This window comes from Pogona vitticeps, chromosome 1 (genome assembly GCF_051106095.1).
Source record: "Pogona vitticeps strain Pit_001003342236 chromosome 1, PviZW2.1, whole genome shotgun sequence".
In the NCBI taxonomy this organism is placed as follows: Eukaryota; Metazoa; Chordata; class Lepidosauria; order Squamata; family Agamidae; genus Pogona; species Pogona vitticeps.
Genome location: NC_135783.1, coordinates 140,251,717 through 140,279,241, shown reverse-complemented (window position 1 = coordinate 140,279,241; position 27,525 = coordinate 140,251,717). Strand labels below are relative to the sequence as shown.

The following is a 27,525-nucleotide window of genomic DNA, read 5'->3' as shown; positions in this document are numbered from 1 at the left end:
GGCACGAGCGCGCACTCAGCCCCCTTGGCCGGCTTTGCTTCCGAGGCCCAAAAAGCAGCTGAAATCAAGGAAAGCTGTTGCGAGGAAAGCTCGAGCCAAGAAAAGACGAGTCCTCGATAGCCACCCGCCCCGCCCCAAGCCGGAGGAAGGACGAAAGACTACAACCTCCAAGAATCCAACCTACCCACCCCTCTCCTAACCCGGAAACGAAGCGATTTGAAGGCGCCTTCTTCTTCCGGTGCGACGGCGGTTGCCACGGCAGCCGCTGCTGGGCCTCCGTTGCCATGGGGACCGTAAGGGCGGGCCTTTGAAGCGGCGTCTCTTTTCTGGCCGGACGGGGGGGGGACGATCCCGACCCTGCGCCCCCCGCCATGTTCGTCTACCTGAGCAAGAAGGTGAGGTTTTGGGGGAGGGCGCGGCGAGGAGGGTGCTTCCTCTCCTCCGCGAGGGCGGAATTGGGCGCGGAGGGGGGGGGGGGCGGGAAGGGTCTGCCGCCCTTCATCGTCGTTATCATCATCATCCCTCTTTCAGCCTGCTGGCAAAAAGAAAACGGGGAAGAACGGGCCAAATCTCGCAGCCCTTTCAAGACTTAAAAAGAGTTTTTTATTGTCACGGTGAACTTCCGTGGATCCAAACCGTCGGAGGAGAAAGTGGGATTTTAGCCACCCAAGCGTCACATAAAATAATGAAATAAAACGATTAGTTTTTAAAGGGCTGCCATATTTAACCCACGCACACCACTTTTTATTCTTTTCTTATGCCAACTTCTGAGAGTTGAAACTCATGTCCCTGTTGAACATGCTGGGTTTTGTTTCTTTTTTTGAAAGTCTTGCATAGGACTGTGGTGTAAATTTCAACAAGGTAACTAATACGTTGGAGTAATGGCCCAGGTTTTTAAAATTAGTAGGTTCACCTATGATTAAGAAAGTCAATGTTCACACATTCCCTAAAATTCATATTCTTTCATTTGGGAAGCCAAATCCAATGTTCTTTTGCGACTTTCGCATTTCAAGAAATGCTTCCTTTCTAGCCATGGGTGCTGGTGTGAACCATGATGCTTGCAAGCACCGGGACTACTGTGTGTGTGTGTAGCTCACAACCTTTACACTGCACAACCTTCGCACAGGGAGGAAAAAGTTTACTCTGGTGGGGTAGGAATGCCCTAGTGGTTTTAGGCAGGGCTCTACTATTGACTTCAAGCAAGGATGTCTTCCACGCTTAACTCTCGTTTTTCCTCCACTGTTTCACTATGTTTTTCCTTAACTGCAGAAAATTCATTAAGTAATAATAATAATAAAAAAAGACAGACTAGATTTACAGGATCACCCATCTGCTGTCATGAGGAACCTCCTATTTGGAAATGCAGCCTCTCAACTTTTGGAAACATTTTTCATTAAATTATGAACTTGTATGACTTCAGTTTGTGCCACAGAAAGGGCCACAGAGTGTGCAGAATTGCTTTAAGGACTGCAGTTGACTCATCTACTTAACAGTCAGGGTCATGTAAATGGAAGATGGACAAATGCTGGTATTTCCTCAATGCCTCTTTGCAACACCTGTGTCAAACGTGATCCTCTGTGTTGTTCCAGAGCTGAACAGAGCATTATTTCCAGCATTTGTCTTCAACCATCTGGTTAGTTTGCTCCTGCTGCTTCAGCAGCCGAAGAGGAGAGCTCTTCAATTCCCTATCCCAATGCCTGGGTTTCGTGCTGCCGTTGCTGCTGGGTCTTTGACCAGGGGGATGAGGAGAATCTCTCTCTCTTTATCTATCTAGAACGTGAGCATAGCATGAGCGTTTTATTTGAGAACTGAAGAAACTGTGTCACATTGCCTCATTTGATTATTTTTATATACTAAAAAATATGTTGCATCAGCCCATAGTTTGTGATTTCCAACTTAATTTCAGTGTTGGTACTATTTTCATTATGCAAAAAATGTATTTCTTCCAGATTACAATTCCTGGTATTGGGAGACTAAGGTCTATTTCTTGGAGCAAGGACCAAGGTTATATAGCCTGTGGTGGTGAAAATGGTCTCCTGAAAGTTTTGAAATTAGAGACAAAAACAGGTAAATGATGCTTTTAATGGGTAGGTCCATCAGATCTTTGAAAACCTGCACTTGCATTAGTACGAAGTAGTTGGAATAACAGAATATTAGATGCTCTGTTTTCCTGTGTGTCTATTCTACTTTATTGTTTTCTTGATTTCACTGAGTTGTGCTAGTATTTTTAGTTGCTGTAATAATGTTGTGTTCTGAAGGCTAGCTTGTTCCACTTTTGCAACTTACTTTACCTACCTATCTATCCACCCACCCATCTATCCATCTATGTCATATACTATCCCATTAGTTCGCAGCACTGTTCTGGGTGGTGTACATATAAAAATCATAAAATAACACATACAAACAAAATATGAACCAAACAACAGCAGCTAGAATAAACTGGTAGTAAGCTGAGATGGCATAGCATTTAAGAATAGCAGCATAGGGGCAAAAATTAAAGATAAGCTGCTTTCAAAGGCCTCTCAAAAGAGATGAGTCTTCAGCAGCCTCTTAAAACTAGGGAGGAAGTGGGCCAGCCACTGGGAGGAGATTCCAGAGAAATGGTGCTACTGCCAAGAAGGCCGTATTCTTCTTGAAGCTTTTCTGGCCTCCAGCATGGCCACCCAGAGGAACAAAGCTTGAGGGGATCTGGTGGCACAGGAAGATGACCTTGGGGAGAGATACTCTAACATCACGATCACTCCAAAATCCTTCAGATTTTTTTACATTCTGTGAAAGAAGGATCAGTAGAATCAGCAAGTTTTCCTGTGACAGTTAATACATAACCATGCAGATCATGAATTTATTTATAATAATGTTTTCTAGGTTTTTTTGTAGTCACAAATCATTGCAAACAAAGCAAGATAAATTAAGAAAAAAGGCAAGAAAACAAAGGTAAAATTGGCATATTAACAACATATAGGATACACTGAAAACTTGCTCTCAGTAACAGATCTAGTTATAATCTATATTCATAATTTGTAATCTAGACATGAAGAGGAAGGTCTGTATCTTTCCTGAGTGCCACTACAGAAGGAGAAAATCACAAATTTGTTGCAAGGGAGTACAAGGATCACCCATGGTCAGTAAGAAGGCCCTATTTGCGGAGCTTGACTGCAGTGAAGCCAGCAGCACCCGGTGATCAGCTCCGGGGAAAACTGGACCGTCCGGCCTGCCCGTCCCTCCAAGAAGGAGGCGACGGAAGGGGATGTCAGGAGAGGCACCTCCAAGCAGATGAGCCCAGAAGGGTAGAAGATTTGGCAGCAACCGGGTCTTTCTTCCCTCTGAAAATTCATCTACGCGCAGACCGGAGACGGGAGGCCATATCTTATGGCAGAAAGCTGTGGGAAAACTCCACCCCCAACTTCCCGAGGAAGGAGAACAGAAACAACAGCAAAGTAAGCCTCTGATTTATGAATAACCTCATCAATATTTTGAAGAAAATAAAGTGAAAAATATTTGACCAAAAGGAGAGAGGGGAAGCGGCAAGCTAGCATACCAGCTTGTCTTTTTTTTTTCTTTCCTAAAATGAACTCTGATAAATAGCAAGCTGGCCAAGGTCACTCAGATACATTGCAAGAAAAACTTTGTGTTTCTGGAAAAAAATCCCAGGAGAAATACTATTCAAGAGGGACTGAATTCTTGTCAGAGCTGTGCAATCTGGACTTCCCTTACTAACTGAGTGGACTTTGAAAATAAAACCACATCTTTGGAGCAGGAGGCACAGGCTTTCGGGAATAAAAAATAAGCAAGGAATTATCAGCGTGGCGACACAGATGAAATAGGGGGAGAAGGCAACCGAACGGGACTTTGAAAACAGAAGTGTTTTTGGTTTTGGAAGAAAGAATAAAGCCACGGGAAACGACAGTAAACTATTAATTTAGCAGCGACAGGAGCTCAACAGAACAGACGGAGGACCGAAGAAAATTAGAGCTGGAGTTATTACAGGACTACGATGGGTTTTTTTCTTCTTCTTTTTAGAAGAGACTGATTTCCTGTTTGACGTTTACTGTGGACCCTCTCTTGGCTGGACTGTAGATTCTGAGTATATTGTGATAATTTCTGGGCAAGGAGGGGGAGGACATACTTAGTGGGAATGTTGTCAGACAAAGAATGGATGGTTACCATGCGAATGGCAATAATAGGATTTCAGCAGATATTTCAGAAACTTGGACAGTTAGAAGACCTGATGAAGGGGAAACCACTAGAGGCTAAACAGCAATTGAATGAAATTGAAACTCCAGAACAGTTTTTATTGAGAGAGATGTCAGGTAACATGGTTGGTAACATAGAGGAGATTAGAAGTTGCCACGTGGGATACTCAGCTACAATAGTCAGAAAAGGCGATGTTAAAAATCAGACTATTGTTTTGGATTTAATTTTATCTCCCCAAGATTGGAAGAAAATAGAGGCACAGAAATGGGAAAAATGTACTGAGAAAATATGGGAAGTGCCAGAAATGGATAGCTTTCCAGATAGGCTGATAGGTCCATGGCAGAAGGAAAATCAAAGAGGGGATGTGTTCTATAATTGGCCTTGATTTTATGATAGAGTTGGAATAACTTAGACTTAAATTAAAACATGAATATAAGCGGATATATGGAGGATAATCAAATAGAATTTTTTTGTACTGGAAAATGAGTGGATCAGAGGCATACATACTTAATATGATAGAATGGATGATTATATACTCTGTGTTCTCCTATCCTCAAACCTTCTTTTCCATCCCTTGTATTCCCTTTTACCTTCTGTATTCCCTATCCCATTCCTAGTAGTTTGAAAATAAAAATAATCAAAAAAAAAAGGCCCTATTTGCTGTGCATGCAAACCTGACTGATCTTACTATCAGGCACTTGAGAAATGCCATGCTTATATACTGGTGATGGCAAGCCTGTATAATTTGCTTCTTCCCCTGCTTATATGCAGCAAATGGTAGCTGTGCACATTTGAATTGGTATGTATTAAAATGTGCTTGCATTTTTCATAGAATCATGGAGTTGGGAGGGGCCAATAAGGCCATCGTCCAACCCTCTGATCAATGCAGGTATCCAAATCAGAGCAGATCTGACAGATGGTTGTCCAATTTTCTCTTGAATGCCTCCAGTGCTGGAGCGCTCACTACCTCCCAAGGTAATTGGTTTCCAAAAGGTCATTGTCTGCCTGCTGTCTCTCTTGCACCACTGCTCATGAGAATATTAGCTGCTGCTAAAAATCACTGTGCCGCATAGCTTTTCAGTCTTACGGCATTTGAGCATATTCATTTTCTCTTTACCTTGACCAGAGGAGGAGAGACATATAGCACTGAGAATGATAGCTGCTTGTACGATAGATATGGGAGAAGGTAAATCAGTCAGGAAGCCAGACATCTGTTCATCTCTTTTGAACAGCAACAGGAGATTTCTGACTCCTCCAAAACCGGACTAAAGCCAATGTCACCCTGTGACTAGTCATAAAGTGATGCTGTTTATACATTTAGTGAACAGCCATGTGCAGTGGTCACCACAGTGGAAGAGAAACTGCTCGGGGACAGAACCAGATATGAAAGCTACTCTCCAAACACTAATCTAATGTTCACAATTGACAGTGCAACACCTCTTTAAAAGGTAGTACTGTTTCTAGATTGGCCCCCTCCCTACTGTACTTAGAGTGGCAGATAAAGGCCTCCGTTTTGAAGCAACCTTTTAACAATTGAGCATAGTAGGGCTTTCTTTCAGTGTCATTTCTAACCCTTTGGAAATATTATATCTTTGTATTTTGATGTCATAAAATAGTAATGTTTTAAACTACTTGTTTCTATGCATTTGTGGACCACCTTGAATCCCTATACCAGGAGAAAGCTGGCATAGAAATAAAATAACTGATAAATATTATTAGTTATTCTAATTCACAGGTGAGATTAGGTCCTCTTTTTCTGCCCCTTACACAGCCATATCATCCCTCTAATTAGATGGCTAGTTTAATATGACTTTGTAGGGTTAGAAATGTCATGAGATCATGGTTTTCTGATACGTTTAAGACAAAAAAGCAACGAAACCTAAACATATATAGTGCCTGTTTTATTCATGAATAAATCACATTGACTGCTGTGAGATTTAGTTCTGCGTAAATATGCATCAGATTAAATTGTGAATCTCATTAAAGCAGGTGGAGGTGTTTTATTCAGCAATATTACACTAGTTTAGGGACTGAATATGACTGTTACCTTAATATTAGTCATGTAGGTACTTTGTGCTACTATTATATACAATCTAATAGTATAATACTGTGTATCATTTTGTATAGTAAAAATAAACAATTCAGAAACAGCATATTGTTGAAACTGTATTTGTATGGTAAGTTCTCCCAGCAGCTGAACATTGTCGCTTCCCCATTCCCTTTCCAGACTTGTGCTCCCCCCCCCCCCCCACATTCTGCTTCTAAGAGTTGAGAGCATTTAAGGAATGATGGGACAGGAGGGTCTGAGAGATCTGTAGGTGGAAGAGGAAGTTCCGTATTGTAATGGATGAGCAATTTAGGATTAAAATGTTGTGTTTTAACATTGTGTTTAAACTGGGCTTTTTCAGATGAAGCCAAACTAAAGGGACTTGCAGCACCTAGTAATCTCTCAATGAACCAATCACTTGACGGTCACACTGGTAAGAGTCACTATATTTCAGTACATAACTGTCATGCACTATATTAATAGTAAATAATAATTGCAGAACTGGAAGAACATTATAATCTCCCAGATTGACTTTGGTCTTGTGGAATACATACAGAAATATTCCTGCAATGCAGGAATAGAGATGTGATATAACACAATTTATAATATAGTGGTGCCTCGCAAGACTATTTTAATTCGTTCCATGGAAATAGCTATTTTGCGAAAATATCATCTTGCGAAACCCAATTCCCCATTGAAATGCACTGAAGTCTATTTAATGCATTTCAATGGGGGAGGAATCACTATCTTGTGAAAAGACATCATCTTGCAAAACATAGTTCCCCATACCAAATTGGGGAAAAGCAATCCCCTCACCTGCATGGCCTTTGGAAATGCAGTGGGTCTCAGATGGCCATCCCCCTCTTTCTCTCTCTAGCAAAGAGAGTGAAAGGAGTCAAAGCAGCCACCTGGTTCCTGATAATGGTGACTCCTTTTGCCCTAATCCTTTACAACAAGGAGAAAAAGAAAACATAAGAGATCACTAGAACTTGCTATCTTTGTAATAGGCCCTGATGAAAAGAAAAAGATGAAAAGGAATCTAGAAAAACCAGGGAAATTACAAAGGCAATCCCGCATTAACACAAATTATGCATTTGAGTTCCCCACATTTGAAGAACTCATAGGGATCAGCAGCACAGCCAAAGAACAATGGATAAACTCCCCTAGCAAAGCCACTTTTATGGCATGGTATTTCTACTGCAAGATATGAGTTAGAACAGCCCTTTCACCTCCTTCCCACTTCTGTCCCCTGATCCCCAAAGGCATGGTGACCCCCTGGCTGCACCTCCCACTCAGTACAGGGCTGCACAGCCCCAGTCCTGCCAGAGGCCCCAGAGAGCTCCTCAGCGTTTTGGGGTGCCCTGTGGGATCCCCATCGGGCTAGGTGTTCCTCCCACAATCCTCTGGTGCACAGGTATTAGCATAAGGTATTAGCATGCTAATACCTGTGCACTATAGGATTGTGGGAGAAACAGCTAACTAATGTGAGGTGTTCCTCCCACAATTAGCATAAGGTATTAGCATATGCACTAGAGGATTGTGGGAGGAACACCTAACCCCTGAAGGGGATCCCACAGGGCACCCGAAAAAACTGAGCTCTCTCGGCCTCTGGCAGGACTGGGGCTGTGCAGCCCTGTACTGAGTGGGAGGTGCAGCCAGGGGGTCACCATGACTTGGGGGGTCAGAGGACAGAAAGGGGATAGGAGGTGAAAGGGTCATTCCAGCTCATACTTTGCAGGGAAAATACCATGTTATAAAAGTGGTTTTCCTACGGGGAGGCATATCCATTGCACTTTGGGTATGTTGCTGATCCCTATGATTTCCCCAAATGTGGAGAACTTGACCGTATAATTTGTGTTAATGGGGGATTATCCTTGTAATTTCCCTAGTGTTTTTATGATCTCTTTACCCTTTGTTTCCTGGCTGTTTTCACTATTCTCTACCATTTAACTTTGTAGCCATAGCTCATTGGCAATGCTTTGCAAGAAGGTTTTTTCTTCCATTGAAATACATTAATTACATAAGACCTACTTTTTTGGGATAAAAAAGTAGGTCTTATGTAATAAAATGTGTTCCAATGGGGGTAAACTGTCTTGCAAAACAGGGTAAAAGAAACCCATCTTGTGAGGCAAGGACCCAAACATTGTCCAATAAAATTGTCCATAGGAACAATCGTTTTGGGAAGCGGAACATCGCTCAAAAAAGTCATAGTCTAGCAAATTCCTCGTTTTGTGAGGTAATTGTTTAGCGAGGCACCACTTTATAGTGATATGTATTTTGTATCTGTTTGCTAAGTGAATTGTGCAGGTGGCTGCAGAGCATCTGTACTCCTGAGAAGAGAACCAGCTGAGATTACCCAGGGCATGTACAGCTGATGGGGTACATGCCCGGCTGCTTTTGCAGCCTTGGTCAAGCTGCATGGTCCCAGAGTCCCAGCAAAAGGAAGGTTACCATACATCCATCTAGAATAGCACCATTTTGAAATATTAAGGATTACATGCAAAGAAAAACCCTTAAAATGTACTTATTAGAACAAAAATTGTTGTGTTTTATAAGAATAAAATAATATTCCTGCCATGTAAGAACTGTGTTATGATTTATGGCAGTGGTTCCCAAACTATGTGGCATGTTGACATGGGGCTACAGGAAAGCAATGCAGGGGCACCACTGAATCCTCTCATCCCTCCCCTCTCCCTTCTTCTCCCCTCCAAAATATATTACAGCACTTTCTTGCAAAATCTCTGCTGTCTGCGTGGTGGAGAAAGGGAACCCTGGCCCAGTCTTGCCAAAGGACTGAGTTTCCTGCCCTCCTGTTTATAAAGGAGCCTTCCCTGTCCTCTCCCTGCAAAAAATGCGGTGTCTCCATTTTTCCATAGGCTGCTTCCATTGGAGAAGTCGGGCCATGAGTGCATTTCTATTAAGTTGCTGGCATATGGCATACTCTCTAGCTCCATCTAGTGGCCAGTCCTGTTAATACACCTTGGAAAGGTGGTGTCATATGTTTTATTCTATTTTATTTCTTTAAATTATTTTACTTGTGTTCAGGCAATGGGTAAGTGAAACCGCGGGTATGATACCATGGATATGGCAGTCCTACTGTACTGGGGAGCCATGGTCAGTGTCCAGTAAGTCAAAAGAGCCACGAGTCAAAAAAGTTTGGGAACCATTGATTTATAGGATACAGCCAAATGAAGGAAATTAGTGATATATGTGCACAGCAGAGAGAATCTTTTAATAATAATGGTAACTGGGAACATACTGTATGTTTTGCTGGAAAATGTAGCTTAAGCAGTACTTAAATGCATTTGCTTGGAAAAGTATTTGTTGTATCAATCACTGATACGAAGCATTCCTATGGGTGCTCTGTCATTATTGTGAGCATCTTTGATCCACTTGAAAGTTCTGTAGAACAGAATGAGAGCTTCTGCCAACTCTCCATGCACCTCCTAAAATTTGGTCCTCCACAGGACGGTAGGACTCATTTGACTGAAGCCTCTAATATCCACAAGATTCCACCCCTTAATGGATCATTGAATGAATTCCTACCTTATTTCTTTTTTATGTCTTCTGTTTGATTTGATTGCTTTTATGTAAAATTTCACAAAATCCATTACTATTATATGAGGAATCTGGTGCTTGTTTTTAATGGATTTGAAATTTTTAAAAACTTTCATTTTGTCTTTGCAGTCACCATTATATGATTCTGCAATTTTTTAGGTGCTGTTCAGGTAGTGACTTGGAATGAACAATATCAGAAACTAACCAGCAGTGATGAACATGGGCTGATCATTGTGTGGATGATGTATAAAGGTGAGTAATATATCGGACAGGGATCATCATATCATTATGGTATCTCAAATCATAAGTGATTTCAACAACTGTACCATGTTTCTTCTGTTTTTTAATTGCAGTTTGAATGTTCCAAGCAGCATTGTTCATGTTTTATGGTCTTGTCATGGATGTTTATTTCAGTTGATTTACTCTGAATAATCAGAAGGTTATAGGTGTTGTCTGTTAATATAGTTGCTGGATCAGATTTTGGGGATTAAAGTGCGGCTAGGGGAAACTAACCCCTCAGTAGACCAAAGCTAGGAATCTGGAATCTTGTTCACCGTTTTATGCTAATAACAAAACCAATAAAAACCAATGTAATCAAATAATTATTGCATCCAAATATAGGACACACTAGGGAGGTTTTGTGTAGGTACAGAGATATGTGTGGACATAAATATAAATATACTCTGAAAACCATTTTCAGTAAATATGGGTAAGTACTACTGGCATATAACTGTCCACCGGTCCTTACTCATAAATGTTTTCTACAAAAGACTTTTTTTTACCATTTTCTAAACCAGTTTTTAAAATCCTATTAATTTTTTTGTACCAGACTATCACATATAGAAGTCCCACTCTAGAAAGAGACAAATGATTTTTCTTCATTCTTTGGCTTTAGGTGCTTGGTATGAGGAAATGATTAACAATCGAAATAAATCTGTTGTTCGAAGTATGAGATGGAATGCTGATGGACAGAAAATCTGCATTATATATGAAGATGGTGCTGTTATTGTTGGTTCTGTGGATGGTAAAACACCTCATTTTCTTAGCTTAGATAGGTCTGAATTTATTTCTTTATCTGAAAACAACAGCCATGTTAATCCCTTCTAAAGTTCTTCCCTTATGCATTGAATGAACTTGTGGGGAGCCAGTCTGCACACATCTCCATCCGACTGTGTGTCCACAGAACAGACACCCACATAATCACAGCTACAGATTTTGAGTTGTGAAGTGGTGAATCTGTATTGAATTGAACACACCTAGAATCCTATTCAGAGCTGGGAGTTCTGGTTCTGCGGGATTTACAAATGCATGGAGGATTCTTAAGCACTTTCTGCTGAACCCTTTAGATCAATTCTCAAAATAGGGTGGCATGAACAAAGAAGTTCCAAGGGGAGGCATGAGACTATGAGGTTTCTATAAAGAAAACACCGGAAAGAGTCGCTATGACTGGAATCGACTTGACGGTGTGCTATGACAGCAGTACCTCGGTTTACGAAAGCCTTGGTTTATGTAATTTTCAATATATGAACAAAATCCATAGAAAATAATGCCCTGGTTTACTTTTTCTTTTCTTTTTCTGCTATACAAAAGGGTTTCCCCAGATGCATTGCACCTGGAGATTTCTAGCGCCACCCCCATTCCTAACGCAATCTGCGTATCTGTTTACAAAATTTCCGCATTACATAATGTTCTGGAGGATGCATTAATTTTGTAAACTGAGGTACGCCTGTAGTAATATGTATCATCATCATCATCATGTGTCGTCAAGTCAATTTTGACTTACAGCACTCCTTTTCAGGATTTCTCACTCAGAGTGGTTACCCATTCCCTTCTGAGGGGGCAGTTCTGGGACTGCAGCTTGCCCAAGGCCACACAGACTGGCTCTACTTGCAGGAGACACAGTGGGGAATCAAACTCCCAACTTCTGGCTTTACAGCCACATACCTAAACCACTGACCTAAAACTCTTTTAGAAGTCACCATTTTAAGTTTCCTCAACTTTTGCAATAGACATATTGCAGTATTTTAAGTAGCATAAATTATTATGAACTGTAGTGAACATCTTCTCTGTTACAAGGGAATCGTATTTGGGGAAAGGATTTGAAAGTACAGCTCCACCATGTTGCATGGTCTCCAGATGGCAGAACTCTACTGTTTGGAATGGCAAATGGAGAAATACACATTTATGATAAGCATGGGACTTTCATGGTAAGTTTAGAACTGTGAGCGGTGTACTCTACTAAATAGCTTGGGTGGCTTTTCTGCTTAGTTAGGAATATTTTCTTAAACCTTTGTGTGTGATCTACACTGGTGCATCCTAAAATTATTCATATTTATAATTCCACAATGATAGTGCTTTGAAACTGTTGTTGCATAGAAACTGTGAATATTATTATGTCCTGGTATTTAATAGAGTGCAGAGCTGGTTACAGCAAACCTTTAACGAAAGGCAGTAGCATAAAATTTAATTATATGCACACCCTGTGACATAATTAATTTGTGGATAGCAGCCAGTGTGTGTTGGCAGCTGGTTCACTCTTTCTTATGATGCTTTTGTTGTAAAAGCATTTCATATCCAAGCCTGCAATAAGCAGAAGACTGGAATGTATTTCACTTTTAAGAGTATTTTTTACATCTGACTTTGCTTCTACATTTCCATTCAGCTCCTTTAAAACAACAGTTTGTTGAAATAATGTGTTGGAAAGTTGGTTCTAACTTATGTTGATCTCCCCCTACCCCAGGTTTTCTCACTCTAAATATGCAGAAGTGGTTTATCAGCCCTTTCTGGTGGTACTTTGGGAACATTCACCCACTGTTCCTCTTGAGAAAGGGGCCAGTTGAGATCATATGCTCTGGGTGACTTCAGCTGGTGTCTCCCTCAGGAGGCACAGAGATTCAAAAGTCTGGTCCTTGGCTCAGCAGCCAGGCACTCCAACCCACTAAATTATACCAGCTCTCTGCACTTTCACCTAAGAGCAAATGCAATTCAACATAATGGGATTTACTTTCAAATATACCTAAAGAGGATTAGGGAGCAGATATGTCTGAGTATAGTAATTCCTGTAAAAGGTTTGTTATGCTAATGTAATGTATGTAGAGTGAGCCAATGTGGTGTAGTGGTTAATGCTGGACTGGGATGCAGGACCCCTTAGGTTCAAATCCCTACTTAGCCAAGAAACTCAGTGGATGATCTTGGAGTAACTGACAGCTTCTCTGTCAGATGTTCCCTGAATGGTTCTTATTAGGATAAAGTAAGGGGAGGAAAGCCATGTACGCGGTCTTAAGCTTCCAGGGAAGAAACACAGGGCAGAAATGAAATGAATCTAGTAGAAGTTATATAAACAAAATAAATGTATATTAAATTGTTATTTTAGATGAAAATGAAAATGAACTGTTTGGTGAATGTAACTGGTGCGTTCAGTATTGCTGGAATACAGTGGTACCCTGGAACAGAGGGCTACGTTGAACCCGATTGTCCTTGCCTTGCTATTTGTTTTGACAATGGAAGATGCCAAATAATGAGACATGAAAATGATCAAAGTAAGTACAAGTTTATAATGCCTCTAAAGAAGTACCATAAATCCAGTTATTTGAAGATCCCGGGGGGGGGCCTTGCAGGGGGCCATTCTTTAGTCAGCCTTTCTGTGTGTGCTCTTTATATCAATTAGCATATGTTTTTTTATTAACAACCAGATCCTGTCTTAATTGATGCTGGTTTGAATGTTGTAAGTATCCAGTGGAACCATTGTGGAAATGTGCTGGCGGTTGCAGGCTTCCAGAAAACAGCTACACAAGATAAAGATATAAATATTGTGCAATTCTACTCTCCATTTGGTGAGGTACAATCATTTCCCCTAACTTCCTGCATGCATGTCAAAATCAAGCCTTTTCAACTGCTCCAAGGAAACCTGAGAAGGAGCAATGGTGTACAAGCTTCTGTGAAAGACAGTTTTCCCAGCAACACTAATCTCCCATGTAATGTTGCAGGTGCTGGGAAATATTGGAATGTTCCGTGTCAGTGGTTTTCAAACAGTGGTACCCAAACCAGTGGTTTGACACAAACGTAGTCTAGATGCAGCACAGAGTTTTCATTAAAATTTATGAAGAATTCACTTTCCCCTATTATCTTGTCAGTGTGAAGGCTAGTTACCTATTAATTCCACCCTTTTCCCCCGAAAATAAGACAGGGTCTTGTATTAATTTTTGCTCCAAAAATGCATTAGGGCTTGTTTTCAGGGGATGTTTTATTTTTTTTTCATGTACAACAATCTATATTTATTCCAGTACAGTCATGTCATCTTTTGGTTGCTGCACAATGGTGGAAGGCGGGGTTTCACTTCACTGGAGCTTATTTTTGGGGTAGGGCTTATATTATGAGCATCCTGAAAAATCATACTAGGGCTTATTTTCAGGTTAGGTCTTACTTTCGGGGAAACAGGGTACCTACTGCAAATTATCTTTCTCTGACCTTTTGGTGTGTTAAATCAGTAGCATTTTTGTTGTTTTCTGCATATGGACACATCACTATCACTTCCATAGCCAGATGTCCAAACTAATATAAGAAAATACTTACTCATATCAAGTGCGCCGCCCAGAAGCCACTGGCAATGGTGCGGCTAGAAATATTGTAAATAAATAAATAAATAAATAAGTGGGAGTGTAATCTTTCTTTCCTTCCACTAAAATCGTCTGGTTGGGTTTTTTTTAAGAATACAGTTTTAAAGACTAAAGGCCAATCACCTGCATTTTAAGTCACCTACACCTTATGTAGTAGAGACCTATATTTGTGTGCATAAAATTATTTAAATTATATTTATAATATTCATAAAATATATCTTTCAAGTTCTCTTTATATGGTGTTAGGAAGCATAAACCTTCTTGAGTGCACTCATTCCTTCCTTTAGTCTTTACCACAGAATATAGTCAGATTATAATGTATTCCTTTAATCTTGATGTGGGAGTGCTACCAATTGTCTATAACCAACTGATATATTATATTGTTTCAGCATTTGCGTACCCTAAAGGTTCCAGGCAAACAAGTGGCAGCTCTATCTTGGGAAGGAGGAGGTCTGAAAATTGGACTAGCTGTTGATCAGTGCATTTATTTTGCAAATATTAGGCCAGATTATAAGGTAAATAGTTACTAAGCACTGTTTTCATTGATGGAAGACTTAAAGTGTGATGACTAGGAACTAGAGGTGGGCACAAGCCTCAGTTTGGAGGTTTGTGTCGAGGATCGTTGCAGAGTACGTATCTCCTCCAGCTCCCCAAGTTCTCCAGCTCTAGTGGAACAAAGACTCAGACAGCATAGTTCCCATCACCAAAGTCTATTTACAAATAGACAAAGACAAAGAGACAAACCAGCAGCATCCCTGCATCTGAGTAAATGAGTTCTCAGAGCAGTTGAGTTCAGGATAGCATAGACTCTCAAACTGTACATGCATCCATCCAAAATTATACTCACAATAGCCAATGACAAATGACATGACATCAGCTTCTTGCATCATCTGCCTACTCAGCATGTCACTTCACTTTTTCCTAATTAATTGCACTGGTTGTGCTTGGCCTTTACCACACATCTATTTGTGTTAATAAATTCTATCTGTGTGACACTGTCAAAACCTTGACAGTTTGTATCGGTTTGTACACATGACACCACTGGTGCCCCACATTTCCTCCCCCCCCCCCAGCCAGTGACCCACTCACTAGTCAGAACGCGTTCTTCTCCTTCTCCTCTTCGGCTGTTAAGCCACTCCTCAGCACAGGAGCACAGCTTTGCCTGTCCTGTCTCCTTGTCTGAGTGGGTGATCAGCCAAGGAGGCAAGGCAGAGAAGCCTGTAATCCTGCCAGAGACTGATCGAAAGAGAACAGCAGTGCATACTGGCTGGTGAATGGGGGGGATCCAGCCGAGAGAAGGGAACACGTGGGGTTGTGCCCATCTCTATTAGGAACAGATTATTTTACTTGTCTCAAAGTAATGACAAGCACAAGGGCACAACTCTATTTTGACTTCCTGTTTGGAGAACTGCCTCCGGTTTATACCTAGTAATGATGTTGGCATGAGAAAAGAAAAGGGTGAGAATTGTAGATGAGAGCTAGGGGGCATTCACTGAGAGTTAAAACAGTCGGTCATTGGCTGCAAGCCTATTGCTTAGGGTAATAAGTTGAATCAGTGGGGATTTGGTGAGTCAGGTCATCTGCAAATTCCACTGGGTTAGTGGGCCTATTCTAATTGTGACTTACTTCACTAACCAACAGGATTTCAGCCAGATTGTTATCGTTCTGGTTTTGGAAATTTACTTGATATTACATGACTGCCAAGTATTCCTTGACAGCTTATGTACTTTTTGGAAAGCAGCATAGTTGTCTCAAAGACCTCATTTGTCCTGCTTTCTGTCTTCCTCTGGTGACATTTTATATATTATTCATATAACTTATCTAAGCATATTTTGGAAGTAAATTTAATTAACTCTTCTGTGCTGCCTTTTCCATGTTTATGAGCAGTTTGGCTTAAAATAGTTAAGGAGGAGCCGATACATACCTGGGCCTGGGGATATATGCTGAGTGATGATGCATTTGGGCTTGTCTACACAGATCCTTTTGGAGCAGGCTGGTTTAAGCCAAATAGGGTTGCTTGGAGTCGATTAGAAGTACAATATGTCGTTTGATGCAATCCTCACATCCAAATGGCACATCAGAGCTAAATTGACTGTATTAAGTCTGGCTCCTTCTGGTTTGAATTTCCGATATTGTGAAGTGGCTTAATAAGTGAGCCACTTTAGGATATCAGCAAATACTTCCTCTGCTCCTTGGTGGAGGGACAGGGGAAGTGATTTTTTTAAAAGATTGTAGTAGACCATTGCTGATGCCCTGCAGCAAATGCCCTCCTACATTTGGCTGTAGTCAGTTTTCCCACAGCAGACCAAACAGTGGGCTAAATGCACATCTGATAACACTCCATATCTTCCACTGTTACTTAAGTGACAGGAAGTAGAAGGCAGACTTTTAAATCATGTCCTCCTTTCTGATCCAGCCCCCCAGTTATGTCTTGTGAGGGTGTCAGCCTGACTTGCATTAGCAAGATTGATTGGATTAACTAGGAAAAGCTGCAGTCTCAGTCTCTCTCTCTCTCTCTCTCTCTCTCTGCTCTGTTTCTCTTAAGTTCCCTGAAACAGGTGCTGCCTCTTCTTTTATCATTATCAGAAGCCTTCAGTTTGTCCATTCAGTTCCATTGGGCTTCCTGAAATAGATTTCTTGCAAAAATAGGCATATATTTGTGCTTATTAGTCTGTACCTGACAGGCAGAATCCTGACTCATTAACAAGCAGCAATTCACTGCTAAATTTATGTCATTGCACATATGCTAGTGTAAATAACAAACAGGATTCTGGCCTACATTTCTCACTCTGTAACGTTAGCAAGTAATAATGTATTGTTTGTTGACAGTGGGGTTACTGCACCAATACAGTGGTCTATGCATATACCCGACCTGATCGTCCAGAATATTGTGTTGTCTTCTGGGATATAAAAAACAATGAGAAATATTTGAAGTTTGTTAAGAGTCTGATTTCCATAACAACTTGTGGAGACTTCTGCATTTTGGCAACTAAGGCCGATGAAAATCAGCTTCAGGTAAGCTTAAAGTGTGCTGAACTGTAAAATGGAAGTGCTGACTGACCTGAATAGTCCTCAAAAAAGGTTCACTCATCATAAATTCAGTTCCTTTAAATTAAAATGGGGAACTTGACACCTTTCTTCTGGCAGAGACCAGCCCTAAACTATATTTGTAATCTCCGCTGGAAGTTACAGATTTTCAGAGTACAGATTTTGATTAATTTATGTTTTAGGTGCCAAAAAAACCCAAGGCACTGTAATGCACAAATGATGACATTAACTGTGATAAAAATTTTGTCTGCAGGCTTCTAGCCAAAATAAATTATTAACATGGAGACTATGAAAAAGCTCCAGTTAGATGTTCGGTAAAAGAGTTAACCTTGACCTGAGAGCAGAAGCAGGCTAAGCTTGCCTCCACCATCCTTGCTGCCACATCCAAACTGCTAAATCTGAAGAGAAAGGCCCTTTCTATGTAAGGGGTATCTTCGTGTGATCAGGAACCCTGATTTTTTCAAGGGTTCCGATCCCATGAGCTGCCACGGATAAAGACGGCTGTCCTCTTCAGATGTAGCATTCCACACATGAGACCTAAGAAAGAAAGGGGTAGGGCTAGCCTTTTCTGACTGTGCACAGGTCAAGATTGATCCTTTTATTGAATGCCCAAATACAGCTAAAGATACGAGTGCCGGTGTTGTGAAGCAAATATTTGAGAAGCTGTTTGAGGACAGATGCATCCCGTTCTGGTTAAGGAAGAAAAGGTGCAAGCAAGAGGACAGAGCTGTCTCTAGAACTCGTCCTGCTTCCCTGCTGTTTGGGGAGGGGGGCAGTGTGGAAGAGGAACAAGCTGGTGGCTCTACATAAGCCCTTTTGGCAAATTTCTGGGCCGCACAGAGCACAGCTGCAACCGCCTCCTCAGACTTGCTTCATAGTAAGTGAAAGCCAGAAGAGGGAAGTCCAAGGACGAGAGGACATGAGCTGCATTCCCAAGTGTATTGCAGGGGCAAATCTGGCCTCGGAGTCAATCGTTCTTCACTCCTACTCTAACAGGCAGGTATTGTAGGTTTCCTTACTGCTGCATTCCCTTAAGCAGGTTGGAGGGCCTTCCTCTTGGAGCTGTGGTCACAGTCTGCATGATTATGCAAGCTACCGCAACATGATTATTTTAGTGCTCTCCAACGCTTCTAAATCCACAGCCTCTCATGATGTTGAGAAAACGGTCTTGTGTTTTGAAACGAGATACAGCTAGGAAGGATCTTCAGGTGATTTTTTTTCTAGTAAAGCAAAGCATGCTGCTTATATACCGCCCCATAGTGCTTCAAGCACTCTCTGAGCGGTTTACAAGTTAATGATGCAGGCTACACATTGCCTCTCCCCCCCCCCCCCCCCCCCCCAGCGAGCTGGGTACTCATTTTACCGACCTCGGAAGGATAGAAGGCTGAGTCAACCTTGAGCCGGCTACCTGGGATTGAACCCCAGGTCGTGAGCACAGTTTTGGCTGCAGTACAGCGGTTTAACCACTGTGCCATGAGTAGTGTAACTCAGCTGATACTGCTTGACTCTCTGAACAAATTCATTCTTTCCACTTTCTCTTGTATAATGCTTTCAAAGGAGGAGCACGAGACCGAATCTGTTGGTGCAATGGTAATTCAGTTGTTTTAAATATTATCTTAACTGGTGGTGTGTTCATGGTTTGTGATTTGTCTCTTATATCTATGTTTTTTGGAAAGGTGTTAGGCACAGACATAATTTTCTAAATTATAATTTCTAAAACTGCCATGTTTTCTCTGTTATGCCTGTAGAGAAAAATAATATATGTGAGATGAAAAAATTGAAGCCCCTTGCATGAACAGCAGTTGCACAGGCTCCAGAAACACCCATTTGTGAATTTGGGTGTGTAACAACAGTATATACCTAGAAAAAGTCACCATGCGTCAACATCAAAATCAACTTCATGGCATATAATTATTAATTGTATACACACAAAGAACCAAATAAACACCAAGAACAGCCTTTAAATATATCAAGAGTAAGATCCATAATAAAATGAAGTGTGTTTTAAACAATATGTAAGAATACTTTAAAGCCTTTAAAGAAAATAGGTGGAACAAAAACAAAAGCAACTGTCACATCTGACAGTTTATTTTAGTATGAGTTTTTGACCATTACGAACCACTTGTGGTGCAGGCAAAGGAAGCCTAATCATAACCCATCCTGGACAACAAGAATTTCTTCTCCTGGGCTTCAGGTGAAAGGCCTGTACTCGCTTTCAAACAGTCCCCAGAACTTAAAAGTGCTGCTGACACAGAAAAGGATAAACAGCATGGGTGCAGAAACGGAGACAAAATCACCCTAATGCTACTTGGGTCCCCATATCTGCTCTGGCCAGACCATCATGCATCCCAACAGCGTCACCTGCATCATAGGTTCATGTACTTGTTGATTGTCTAATGTGGTTCGTATCTATCCCCCAGGCTTCCTAGGGATCTCTTGTTCCCTAGGGAAGACTTTGGTAGCCTTGAGACTGCAACTTTTTTATCCAAAAATCACTGCCAGATAGAATGGCAGGTTTTTAAAACTGAAAGCCTGGGGATTCTGGGAGGCTGTCTCTGGGGCCATTGGTGTGGGGTGTTTTTTTAAGTTCTCTCTGCCAAATGACGTCCCATGTTTAGAGAAGGTGATCTGGCTTTGTAAGCTTTCTCTGTGAGCCTGCAGAAAGGGGTACCGCTGGTGACCCTCTGGCATTTGAGCTCCCAAAATCTGAGAGATCCTTCAGGGCTCTAGATGCTCCTGTTCCCCCATTGTACCCCCTGAAAGGGGTTGGGCAATGTCAGCCATGGAACAGATTTTTTAAATTCGTAATCCCCCCACCCCCAGAGTAGACCTTTGGTCTAGATGGGCGGGGTAGAAATCCAATAAAATAAATAAATAAAAATTAACAATTGTAGCTTACTCCTCCCTCTTTCCCCCTGCAGCCCTTCTGGCAGGAACCGAAAGGTCCTCCTCCTTCATGGGGCTGCTCTGCCCAGAGCCTTCTCTATTGCATAGTGCAGTTCAAGTGTTTTGTTCATGCTTTGTAGCATAGTATTTCTGTCCTTTATCCTCCAATAACTGGTAACAATTTTTGTGGGAAAATAGTAGTTTTGGTTCTGTGTTGCTGTTTATGATTTTGATTGAACCGTCTATAGCTTGATACAAATCAGTAATCCTTTTCTGATTCTTTTCTTAAAGAGCTGTCTGATAAATTTCCATAAATAATCCATGTATGGTGAGTTCCTGAGCACATTGGAACATTTTCCATTTGACAATTATGTTCTGTCTTATTTTTCTTTAGTATGTACTTGTTCTCTGTAACTCCATTGGTACTCCTTTGGATCCAAAATATATTGACATTGGTAAGCAGATGTTCAGAGTTTTATTGCATTCATTATGCTTCTTGCTCCTTTGCCCCAAATTGCTTTGCATTGCAATGTCTCATTAAACTACTGGGTAATTGTTGTTTGGCAGAGTAGACTAAGCTTTTCTTATGAATTTCCCAGAATATTTTCAACTTGCCAGCTGGTCTACTGTTGTTTTTGTACTGACTGCTAAACCTATTTGTTTAGAAACCAATTGCAGAAGTGTCATAATATATGCCAGTGTGTAATGAGCTGCATCAGACAGAAATTGACTTTTAAGTCAGTATTATTTTATTGACAGTAATAATATTGACGGCAACCACAAACGAAGAACACACATTTTAAGATGTTCCACATACATATCACAGTAGCTCATACATTGTCACTGCAGTAGCCTTTTATGGGAGGCCAGTATTTTTATACTTTTACTTTAGATCAATACCAGTGCTGACAGCAAGTCTAGTTAGTTTAGGATTGAGATGAGATCTGAGATACAGTATATTAGTCTTCTGATCAATTTTCAATCCCTTAGTACTTATGCCATACCAAAGCATCTGTATGTGTGTTGAAATTTCCAAAATTTCAGCCATTTCTTCTGCTTCAAAATCAGTAAATGAAACACATTTATATTTTTAAAAATTGCTAAACTTTTTCTGTGATTTTTGGAGTACTTACTCATTTGCAGTTATTTATTTTATTTATTTAGTTACAAGATTTTTTTGCCGCACCATTACCAGTAGTCTCTGAGCGGCATGCAACAATATTAAAACTTTAAAAACATTAAAACCATTAAAATAGGCAATATTATAATAATATCCTATAATGAAAACAATCATTAAAATATTAATATTAATAAATTATGCTGCTCATCTGGCCAGCTAAAGAATACTATTTAATTAAAATGCTGGCTAAACAGAAAGATCTTTGCCTGGCGCCGAATAACCAAAAGTATTGGAGCCAGGCGGATCTCTATAGGCAGGGCATTCCAAAGTTGGGGGGGCAACAGCCGAGAAGGCCCTATTTCGACATGTCATCCCCCTCACCTCTTCCAGGGATGGCACCTTCAGAAGGGCCTTCTAGCCTGATCTTAGAGGACAGGCAGGCTCGAATGGAAGAAGGTGGTCCTTTAGGTAACTAGGTCCTAAGCCGTTTAGGGCTTTATATGTCAAAGTAAGCACTTTGAATTGGGCCCGAGCAGCAACTGGCAGCCAGTGTAATTTTTTCAGACCCAGCGTGATATGAGTCTGTGCAGTGGCACCACTTACCAGCCGTGCAGCCCGGTTCTGAGCCAATTGCAGTCGCTGCACCATCTTCAAAGGCTGCCCCATGTATAGCGCATTGCAGTATTCCAGTCTGGTTGTTACCAGTGCATATGTGACTGTTGCCAGGCCCCGCTCATCCAGATAAGCGCAGCTGTAAGAAGGCAACCCTGGACACCGAGTCCACCTGGGCTTCCAAGGTCAGACCCAGATCAAGGAGCATCCCCAAGCTGCAGACCCTATCCTTTAGGGGGACTGTAACCCTGTCTAAGGAAGGGAAATGGCCCTTTAACCTATCTGGCGGAGCACCTACCAGCAGCACTTCTGACTTGATTGAGCCTCAGTTTATTGATGCTCATCCAGTCCATTATCGAGTCCAGGCACGAGTTCAGAACGGCGACTGCTACACATGGATTGGTTGAGAATGAGAGGTAGAGCTGGGTGTCATCAGCATATTTCTGACTCCTCAGCCCAAACCTCCCAATGACCTACCCCAGGGTTTCATATAGATATTGAATAGCATGGTGGACAGTATAGAGCCCTGCAGAACTCCATGACGCAATCAGAGCTACTGTCCCCCAGCACCACCTTCTGGACTCAATCAGCCAGGTAGGAGCAGAACGTAAAAACGGTGCCTCACATTCCCATCCCAGCCAATCTGTCCAGAAGGACCCCATGGTCGTTGGTGTCGAAAGCCACTGAGAGGTCCAGGAGAATCAACAGGTACGCATTGCCTCTGTCATTCTCCCAGCAAAGGTCGTCAAACAGGGCGACCAAGGCAGTCTCCATCCCATAACTTGGCCTGAAACCCGATTGAAATGGATCCAAATAATCCGTTTCATCCAGGAGAGCCTGGAGCTGCTCAGCCACCATACGTTCCAACATCTTGCCAAGAAAAGGGAGGTTCGCTACTGGTTGGAAGTTGATCACTAGACCTGGGTCCAGATTAGGTTTTTATGGGAGTGGGTGAATCGCTGTCTCCTTTTAACGGGGCAGGGACCACTCCCTCTCTTACTTCTACTTTACTTTTATTAGATTTTTACCCTGCCCCCCTAGACAAAGTCTACTCGGGGCGGCTCACATACATGATAAAAGCATCATAATAACAAAATCATAAAACATTTAAAACATCAAATTTTAACACTTATGTAAATAATTGCCAAGATGAGATAATTAAAAAGAGAAAGAATAAAGATAGTTAACAAGGAATTGACCTCCAGGATCCAGGTGTGAACACCCATGGCAGATTTCTTTATTAGCCATGATATGCAAGTGTTGATTTGCGTAGTCGTGGCACGAACCAATTCAAGCACTCTGTCCGCATCCTCAGGTAGTAACAACTGAAACTCATCCAATAAATTGTGACATAAGTCCAGAGCACTGGACACAACCATAGGCTCTGCATCAACAGTGAAGTCCAACTCTTTGCAAATTTGAGCAATTTTTCCCTCAAAGTGTGTAACAAATGTGTTACAGCAAGCCACTGAGCAATCCGGGACCTCCACTAAACCATTAGGCTGAAGAAGGTCCCGGACCACTCAAAATAGCTCTGCTGAACGACACGCCGAGGAAGCAATACCACTGGAGAAATGCTGGCATTTTGCCAGCTGTATCACCACAGAATAGGCCCGATAATGGGCTCTAAGCTGTGTTTGGTCATAGTCACAGTGATATTTCCTCCATCTGCGCTCAAGCCGTGTCCCCAACTGTTTCCTGTCCAGAAGCTCCTCTGTGTACCATGGAGCCTTATAGGCTCTGCGGGCAGGGAGAGGGCACCTAGGTGCAGTTGTGTCAACCACCTGGGCCATCTCCTTGTACCACAAAGCGACCTGGGCTTTGACAGGAATGCCGACTGTATCAGCTGGAAGCTCCCCTAGAGCATTCAGGAATCCTTCAGGATCCATAAGTCTCCGGGGGTGGATCATTTTAATTGAACTCCCACCCCTGCAGACAGTAGTAGTGGCAGAGAGTCTAAACTTCACCAGGAAATGGTCTGACCATGACAACGGGGTCAAAGATAAACCCACCACATCCAGACCACCATCCCGTTGAGAATACTAGGTCAAGTGTATGGCCTTTCTCATGAGTCGGGCCGATGACATGTTGAGACAGCCCGATGGTTGTCATGGCAGCCATGAAGTCCTGAGCCACCCCTGTTAAGGTCGCCTTGGCATGGAGGTTGAGGTCCCCCAGTACCAAAAGTCTGGGGGTCCTTACCACCAGGTCCAAGATCACCTGCGTCAGCTCAGGTAGGGAGACTGTTGGTAAGCAGCAGGGTTGGCGGTACACCAACAGAATCTCCAGTCTGTCTCTTAAGCCCAACATACAATACAGGCCCTCTAGACCATGAGATGGGCATGAACCACCATACCCACTGCAACATATTCAGCAGTTCGGTGACCCACCCCCTGTGATGGGTACCAACTCAGAGGGAGTGGGACACCGAACTGCCAAAAACCTATAGTGGCAGTAAATGAACCAGGATGATGCACTAAACTGGTGGTTTGTGCCCAACCAATGTTATAAAAGTCAAATTGAATATAGATAGATATTCATAGTTTACATCCACCTAAGGATAAATTTTGCATCCTTAGGTGGATGTAAACTTTAACATCAAAATTTTAGCTAACGTTTTTAGGTAAGTGTCTAGGGGGAAGCAGATATCTTATGCACTTTAGTTTTCTGATGTGCTTAAATCTAGTGATTTGTATTCAGAGATAAATAAAAATAAAGACATTCACAGAAAGCAACTTTTCTGTCCGCTCATATCCACTGCAACCAAATAAACTCCTGCAAAAGTCTCTCCAGAGGCTCAGGAATTAGGTATAGTCATCTTTTCTAAAAGAAAAAGGCATATGTTTTATTTTTAGTGAAAAAAATTGTTCTATTGTTTGCTACTATTTTGTATGGTTCCATGAAAAGGGAACCAAGAAAGCACAAAATATTATTATTCTCTAGTGGCTGCACTGTTTAGAGACTTAAAAAGCCAACAACACAATTTTATAGAGAACTTTGCTTTGACTTCTGTAGTTATTATACCATTTGGGAGCAGACTGTTCTCACTCTATAGGCTCATGACCCTGTTCAACTTTTTAACATTTTCCCCTTAGAACAACTGATTAACTTTTGGACTTCTGGACTTTTTCCCTCTTGGTTCCAACTTTTCCATATTTCTCAAAGCAGTTCATGACTTGACATGTGAGGGATGGTGCTGTTTAAGAACTTTCTTCCATGCCTGTTAGTTCTGGTGTATGCAGAGTTCCTCTTCCCAGCCCATTCGCACATGGCAAGCAGTGTGCAATCAGAACAGAAAAGAAGTAAGTGGGAAACCGAGTCTGCCCACACAAAATCTGGGGATGTGTTGAGGCACCCACAGCCGCCATTGTTTCTTATAGATTGCAGTAAATCTTACACTATCCACTGCTTCACTTGTGCTAAGTGTAGTTGCACCAGAGTGTTCAGGGCAATGCCCCCAACTGAGTTTCTTGTTTTCATTTTTTTATAATAGTACCACTGTTTGTTACCATGACCAAAACTCAAGTGATAGCCGCTTCAAAGGAAGCATTTTATATCTGGCAGTATCGTGTAGATAAGAAGCTCACAGCAATGGAAATCAACCAGATAGCACGGACCAGAAAAGAAGGCAAAGAAAGGTTGGTTCACGGAATACACTCTATTGTTTACCAGTTGTTGTCACCTTTAGAACAATTTGCTCCATAAGCGAGGAATACAAACTCATGTAAATAGCTGGTTTATGAGTATATTTTGCTTACGTTGCTGCTTTCAGGCCATGCGCTGCCCCAAGAAGCCAGATTTATCGTCCCCCCCCCCCCTTTGTGCTTCTGACACCAGGTCAAGACCTTAATTTTCCAGCAGCCTATTAAGTGATCAATGTCTAGGGAACACTCTGTTTTTTTAAATGTGGATACTTTAAAATGTTTTCAGAATTGTTTTTATTCTTGACTAATGTTTAATTGTTTTTAATACAGTGTATAGAATTTTATATGGTATTTTAATTTGCTGTTATTGTTGTGAGCTGCCTCAGGTCCCCTATGGGGAGAAAGGAGGCAGAGAGAGAGAGAGAGAGAGCATCAGGTTGTGGCATGTATTCAGAGGTTTCAGGGGAAAAAGAGGACATACCAATCTCATGCTTCCATAGATGGAAGAAAATGCAGCAACAGAACCCCTCCTTTGAATTTAGAGCCACTGTCTGGTTCTTTTTAATTTTAATATGCGTTCTGTTCCTGGATAGTCCTCTCTAACCCTAAACGTAATCCAGAACTTGCTCGCTGGCTAACATTTTATACAGGAAGGCCTTCCATTTTTCATTCCTTATGTCTGGAGCTCCAACGACCACTACTTAATTACTATACAATGGTGCCTCGCATAACAATGTTAATTGGTTCCGAAAAAAAAAACGTTATGTGAAAACATCATTATGTGAAGCACCATTTCCCATAGGAATGCATTGAAAACCGGTTAATCCATTCCAATTGGAACGGATTATCCGGTTTTCTCCCTCCCCACGCGGCTTGGATCTTACCCACGGCGGCTACCTCAGCCATGGCTGGACTCCCTAGAGTCCGGCCATGGCTGGGGTAGCCGCCGCGGCTCAGATCCAAGCCGCGGGGGGAGGGTGGTGGGATTGGAATGCCTTTCAGGCATCCCGGGCTTGGATCCCACCCACCGCCAGTTACCCACCGCCGGTTACCCTTGGGTAACTGGCGGTGGATGGGATCCAAGCCCGGGATGCCTGAAAGGCATCCCAATCCCACCAGCCTCCCAGCCTCCCCCCACGGCTTGGATCCAAGCCGTGGGGGGAGACTGGGTGCAGACACCACCCCACCCTGCAGCCGCCGCTTGAAGCCTCCCCGTGTTGCTTTCCCCAACTGTTCTCGGACTTCCAGGCGTCCGAGAACGGCTGGGGTAGGCGGCGCGGGGAGGCTACCGGCATCGGGGACGGGGGGGATTGGGAAGGCTTGAAGCCTACCCGCGCCACTTACCCAGGCCGTTTTCGGACTTCTGGAAGTCTGAGAACGGCTTGGGTAAGCGGCGCGGGGAGGCTTCAAGCTTTCCCGATCCCCGCCGCTTAAAGCCTCCTTGCGCTGCCTACCCCGGCCGTTCTCGGACACCTAGGTGTCCAAGAACGGCCTGGGTAGGCAGCGCGGGGAGGCTACCGGCATCGGGGACAGGGTGGGGGGGATCGGGAAGGCTTGAAGCCTACCCGCATTGCTTACCCAGGCCGTTTTCGGACTTCTGGAAGTCCGGAACGGCGTGAGTAAGCGGCGCAGGTAGGCTTCAAGCCTTCCCGATCCCCCCCACCCTGTCCCCGATGCTTGAAGCCTCCCCGCGCCGCTTTCCCCAGCCATTCTCGGACTTCCAGAAGTCCGAGAACGGCCGGGGGAGGCGGCGCGGGGAGGCTGCCGGCGGCGGGGACAGGGTGGGGGGGTGTCCGGAAG

General features: G+C 42.5%; 1 protein-coding gene and 1 non-coding gene across 3 annotated transcripts in view; both read left to right on the top strand.

Moving 5' to 3' along the window:
* The first annotated feature begins 244 nt into the window (after window positions 1–244).
* The window catches only part of WDR35 (WD repeat domain 35), a 44,681-nt gene continuing 17,400 nt past the window's right edge, over window positions 245–27,525 (top strand). The window contains exons 1-13 of one of the 2 annotated variants that reach the window (XM_073001908.2): window positions 245–395; window positions 1,950–2,067; window positions 6,603–6,674; window positions 9,959–10,051; window positions 10,695–10,823; window positions 11,876–12,006; window positions 13,173–13,338; window positions 13,492–13,637; window positions 14,805–14,930; window positions 17,245–17,430; window positions 19,021–19,053; window positions 20,744–20,804; window positions 25,575–25,719. In XM_073001908.2, the coding sequence (XP_072858009.2) occupies window positions 372–395; window positions 1,950–2,067; window positions 6,603–6,674; window positions 9,959–10,051; window positions 10,695–10,823; window positions 11,876–12,006; window positions 13,173–13,338; window positions 13,492–13,637; window positions 14,805–14,930; window positions 17,245–17,430; window positions 19,021–19,053; window positions 20,744–20,804; window positions 25,575–25,719 (1,430 nt within the window). In that variant the 5' untranslated portion in view covers window positions 245–371. The remainder of the gene's footprint in view (window positions 396–1,949; window positions 2,068–6,602; window positions 6,675–9,958; window positions 10,052–10,694; window positions 10,824–11,875; window positions 12,007–13,172; window positions 13,339–13,491; window positions 13,638–14,804; window positions 14,931–17,244; window positions 17,431–19,020; window positions 19,054–20,743; window positions 20,805–25,574; window positions 25,720–27,525) is intronic. The other variant, XM_073001917.2, reaches the window with a different exon arrangement.
* LOC140703513 (U1 spliceosomal RNA) lies at window positions 7,969–8,130 on the top strand. The gene has a single exon (XR_012082865.2). It is a non-coding gene; the product is annotated as a U1 spliceosomal RNA (small nuclear RNA).